We start from the raw sequence: 5,622 nt of genomic DNA, 5'->3' as shown, positions 1-5,622 counted from the left end.
AAAAAAAAAAAAAAAAATAAGCAGGAAACAGAGATTGCATCCAAAAATATAAATTTATCTCTACATGTCAGAAGCCACCACCATGTAGGACAGGCGGCGGGACGACATCCTGGGAAATAAAGCGATGTGTCATTTGTGGAGATACTTCCTGACTAAAGACATTGTGCAGGAGTAAATGTCTATTTAAAAATTCAACTCATTGATGCGGACGGTTTGCATGTCCAAAAGTGTCAGTGATTGTAGGGATAAATGAGCATTGCCAGTCTTAAAACAAAAAAAAAAAACAACAACAAAAAAAAAAAAAACAAGAAGCAACAAAACTGTTTCACTTTGAGTGCAGCTTTGAACTGCAGGTGAAACTTCACAGCCGTGGAGATGAACTTCCAGCCAGGTCAGTGTGTTAGGCGACAGAGAGAGCAGCCCTATCCACCAGCATCCACCAGCATTGTCTCAGGATGTATTACAGTATATGGGTGCCCCCTAGCGTATGATTTTTTTCTCTCTTCAAATAAGATTCAATTTAGAGGAGCCATCCGAGACGGAAACAGCTTCAGTCTCGTGTCTCTCGCATCGACCAACCAAACTAACGAGCTGCAGTTTAAACTGATGACTGTTTTAATTTCGCTCAACACAACCGTGGATGGGGGGGAAAGCTTTGATAGCTGCAGGAGTTGGACTTTTGCACATTTTTTCCCGCTACCTTTACTAATCCCAGTGGTTGTATCAAACCAAATTACATCTAATATTGAGAGAAATTAGCCGAATATTTTTATTTTTTTTGCTTGCATTATTATTTTTCGTTTACAGATCCAGCGAAAGTGGAAACAGTCCCAAAAGACCCTGCGAGGATCCAGTTTCACATAGAAAAAGGTGAGTGTTTGTAATTCTTAATTATGATACATTTTTTAAGCACCGTTGCTTTATTTATCAGCTTTAAATCAAAACTTTTTTCCTTTAAAATAAGCTGCAAGAGCTGCATCAGGAACCTACGCGAGTCGTATTCTAGCGCCTGTGCAGCGAACACGGACTTTTTCCACCCCCTCATTCATTAATTTCTAAGATAACCGCGATAAGTCTTGCAAGTTTGCAAACAGCCATTCATAAAAAAAATTTTATTCAACATTAATATAGCGAGTCAGGAGGCTGTATTCTCATAGCAAACCTACCAAATGCATATGCTGCTGATTCGTCCGTAGCGGGATGCATCTTCTCTCCCCTCTCTCTCTCTTATTCAGATTAAATTTAGTCTTCCCCTTTTCGACACAGTGCTCAGACTGATTCCTCTCCAACCCAGTCGGGGAGTTGCATGCACCAAAAAGAAAGGCTCGCTGTTTATTGGAAACGATGTGCAATGTCTGCTGTTGCTGCTGAGGATGAGCATGCAAAAACTTTTCGGGAGCCGAAACAAACAACTGATTCACGTCATGTGCTGCTGCTGCTGCTGCTGCTGCGTGAAGAATTAAGAGGAAATGCAGCCTAATAGGTTGAAGTGTCGTCCGAGCAGAACAGCATGTGTGATGCCTTCTGGAAACGACAAGCAAGCCGGGGAAGGTTTGCAGCGAGCGGCAAAGATCCTGTGCGCCTTTTTCTCTCCTACAGTAATGTGGCCAAAGCGCGCTCGATCGCCGCTGCTTTGTGTGGGCAATGCTGACGGGAGAGAAGAAGAGTGGAGAGAGGAAGAGAGGGAGGGAGGAGGGGGTGGGGGGCAGCCAGAATAGACACCTGTCTTTAAGTGGGGCGAGTTAGTAACGTGGAATTGTGCATTTTTGCAAATTAAATGAAAATTTGAAAATTAACCACCATGCAATTTTAGACTAAAATTTAAATGCAACTAATATATATATATTAATTCAAATACGACAATATATGCCATACTTATTGAAATCTGCATTATTATTAATTATTATTATTATTATTATTATAAGTATTGCAACAATTATTTTATGGACTTGGTGTGGGATGCAGAAACATTTCCCAAATACTCTTTTTTTCCTCCCTTTTCTGTCTATTCTCCGGCTTCATAGGTTTTCCTCTGCGTGTCGCCTTCAAGCAGAGGATAAAAGTATTAAATGCTCAGCAAGCCACCATGCGCGCAACAATAGCGCTGCCCAACGGGATCAGTATCGATTAAGTTGAGACAGAGGATGTCGCCCGCACTAAATATTTACTGATCACACACAAATAGCTGGGTCTTTAACGATTTCTCATGCTCATGCTGGGGTAGAGGGAGGGGAGAGAAGAAGGAGAAGAAGAAAAAAACAGGACTAAATCACTTTATTATTGTTGGTGAAACAAAGCGCGCACCCTTAATGTGGAAGACAGCAGAGGAGATGTGCTGATTGCAGTTAAATTAATCGATAGAGCGACGGATAATAGTTGAGATTTACGATCTTGCAAAGAGAAAAAAGCTCCACGCGCTGCGTGAGGTGGACATAGCTGGTGAAATTCCTACCGTTTAACTGGAAAGGCAGTTTTATTCCAATATATATTATATTATTCACAATTTTTTTAAAAAAAGGAAAACAACAATAGTAAAAATGAAAAAAAGAAATATTTAGCGACGATTCAAGGTCCGTTATATATGGTAAAAGTTAAAATTTCAATAAAAAAAAATGCGTCTGACTTATTTGTGGTTTCACCAAGTCCTCTTTCATGCAGATAGATGGATTCTGACCCGCAGGTCTCCAAGTTCCCGGCCCGATTAACCCTTCCACAGCCGCGTTGGTTCAAAGGTTAACCAGGCTAATCAACTTCAAGAGTCTTATTGAATTAGATGCCCGCCGAATCGGGACAGAAACTCGTCTGTTCCACCTCGAAACATTTAGAAGAAACCATTTCAGCTAAACTTAAATGTGGAAAAAAACTAATAAGTTTCTCAACGACAAAACCCTCCAAAATATGTAACACACGTCTTTCAAAAAAGCATCACGATTGGTTGTTTCTTATCAAATTTATCTGTAGTGTTTCATGACATTAGTCTGCTGCAGAGCTTTCATCGCCTGTCTCTTTACAGTAATGCCTAAAGGTGATAGATGCTGAACACTGACTGTTGGTTGTGTGTGAATAAAATAAACTACAAATCAATATAGTAATTCAAATAATGCTAATCAATTTTGATTAAATTAATTGTTCATTGATTTTTTTTTGCATGCGGATTTAAAATAGTTTGACTTTTCTTCTAAGTTGTTCAGTTTCTCACATTGTGTACCTCTATTGATAATTAATCATATCTCATGAAAACGTGAGCATGAATAGGAATGAAAAATCTTGAGCACACATCACTGGAAATATGCTTTTATTGTGAAAATTGTGTTTTCTGCTTTATTCTTGCAGACTACAAAGAAACATAGTGTTGGGTGGGGTAGGGGGGGAGAGAGTAGGGACATTTAGATGTTTCACTAAATGTAGTCACCAACATAGATCACTTTCAGTCACTGTGTCTGTTTTCCTCTGACGGCTGCCGTCTAAACGGCCAGCAGATCCCAAACACAGTATATCTGTGTTCAATTCACCAATGAGCGATTACAGTGGCAATTTAAACAGATAGGGATCAATTTATCTCAATGATCACTCCTCGGGCTGACTGCCAGCATGCTCTTAATGTATTTGCAAATACCTATTGTTTGAATTATTGCTGCTGGGTCTGAAGTGATCCAAACTGCAGAGGGAAAGATGAGTGGAGTAAATGATGTGATGTTTTGGCAGCTAAAGACTGGATGGATGGAGCGTACACGACGATTACTTCAGGCAGCAGCATTGTAGCAACAATGGCCAGGGGGTCAATGATTTAACTCGAAGGACTTGCTGGGAAAGTCTGGATAGAGGGAATTGTGTGATGAGTGCACTCTAACCTCACAGAAACTACTGCTGAAGTACCCTTTGGCAAAAGCAGCTTAAATCCCATCTGTCCCAGAGGAGCAGTATAGTGACCATCAGTGCAACTTTTGAAGCTGGACCAGGCTCTTGTGTTGTGTGCCTCTTTGAGCCCTCTCTTTTCTGTTTTTTTTTTTCTTTCCTCTGTTAAATGGGTGGGAAGGGTGGGCTGTCCTCTCACCCTCTCACCTCACACTCCTTTTCTTTTTCATTTGCTAGGAGTGAAAAAAAAAAGTTTGAGAGGAGAGAAAGTCGCGACAGCACTCTGCGCAGAGCCAGACGTGGCTCACATGTGCCCCCCCCCCAGGCTACAGACGGGGTTTTGGGTTACTGTAACTCAAGGTGTGTTGTGGTTGTAAGGGTGAGTATGTAAAAAGTACACACACGTATGGAGAGGCGCATTTCAGTTTCAGCTTACCCTTAGAGCTTGAGTTTTACGTTTTTTTTTATTTTTATATCACTTATAGTTTTTTTTATATCACTTATTTTCTGGTATACGGTGATAGTAAACACATATTAGCGCCATCAAGGACATCAACGTAATGTTCCTTTTGAACAATATTCACACCATGATACCAATATCTTCTAATAAAATCACCATGTTAGTAGGTCTTGAAATAAAATCAAGGCAGCCATATAAACAGGACCCGTTATGGCTTGTATTGTTATATCTGGCAATAACAATATGCAGTTCAAATAAATGATCTCTGTTTAGTCACTGATGTTTCTGAGTTTTTTGTCACATGTCATGTTATTTTGTCACTGGTCAAATATATTAAAAACTGCTTTTTTTTTTGTTGGAGGAGGGTGAGGGGTTTCCTAAGTTTTGACTGCCTCTAAATTGACTTAACAGATTGTATCTTTCTTTTCCTCTGAATGACTCAGAGACAATGTTTTGGTAAAAGTAAGGATGAACGATGTGGATGAAGTAAAACTGTTTTGAAAAGGTAGATTCAAAATTTATCTCCCAGCTGAACTAACATTAGCACAAACAAGAGAAGAAACAATCAGAAAAAAAAAAAAAATCATACAAAGAATTGAGCAAAGGTACAAAAAAGTCCTTAAAGAAACAGGATGTGTCTTTTGGCAACTGGACTCCATGCCGATAGCTCTGAACAAATCTGACAGCTGGAAGCAAAGGTAGCTACCCTTTAATATTTTCTCTGGAATTATTCACTTACACATGAATCAACTTTTAAATCTCAGAGCACAAGTTTTCTTATTAATATTAGGATTTAATTTAATTTGACTGATCATCATTGTTGATTGATGGCGGGAATATAACCACAACGGAACGAGAAGGGAATTTACCAAGACCTCAACAAGAACAGTGGCAAGGTAAGAAGGAAGAAAAGCTCTGCTTTTATGTGACGCTGACTCAAGAAAAAACAGAACCCATATACACGATCTTTATGAAGAAATAAACATGTTTCTATTACTTTCACTTTCAAGTCAAGAACAAATATTGAAGTTGCTCTGTGCCAGCATGCCTAGGTGGGCCCCATGTGGGGACAAGGAGGGCAGACTATCTGGGTCCCATATGGGTTTGTCCGCGGGTTCCACGATGGCCCCACATGGGTTTGCCCATGTAGGGCCAGAGCCCACATGGGCCCTGCATGGGCCCTATATGGTGGTGGCCCACATGGGTTTTGTCCAATTAGGGCCCATGTAGCACCCATGTGGGCTGTGGCCCTACATGGGCAAACCCATGTGGGGCCATCGTGGAACCCGCGGACAAACCCATATGGG

General features: G+C 40.4%; 1 protein-coding gene and 1 long non-coding RNA gene across 2 annotated transcripts in view; one reads left to right on the top strand and one right to left on the bottom strand.

Annotated features, from left to right (window-relative positions):
• nr2f2 (nuclear receptor subfamily 2, group F, member 2) overlaps nucleotides 1–1,804 on the bottom strand; it is an 11,163-nt gene extending 9,359 nt beyond the window's left edge. The window contains exon 1 of the mRNA XM_015014346.1: nucleotides 1,167–1,804. Coding sequence (XP_014869832.1) covers nucleotides 1,167–1,206 — 40 coding nt within the window. The 5' untranslated portion in view covers nucleotides 1,207–1,804. The remainder of the gene's footprint in view (nucleotides 1–1,166) is intronic.
• On the top strand, nucleotides 7–4,595 carry LOC106934448 (uncharacterized). Its single transcript, XR_001421699.1, has 2 exons — nucleotides 7–870; nucleotides 4,093–4,595. It is a non-coding gene; the product is annotated as an uncharacterized LOC106934448 (long non-coding RNA).
• Nucleotides 4,596–5,622: the final 1,027 nt, after the last annotated feature.

Source organism: Poecilia latipinna, unplaced genomic scaffold, assembly GCF_001443285.1.
Source record: "Poecilia latipinna isolate Pla-1442-1.1 unplaced genomic scaffold, P_latipinna-1.0 Scaffold1808, whole genome shotgun sequence".
NCBI lineage: Eukaryota > Metazoa > Chordata > Actinopteri > Cyprinodontiformes > Poeciliidae > Poecilia > Poecilia latipinna.
The sequence above is the reverse complement of the archived record's forward strand: the minus strand, read 5'-3'. Positions and strand labels throughout refer to the sequence as shown.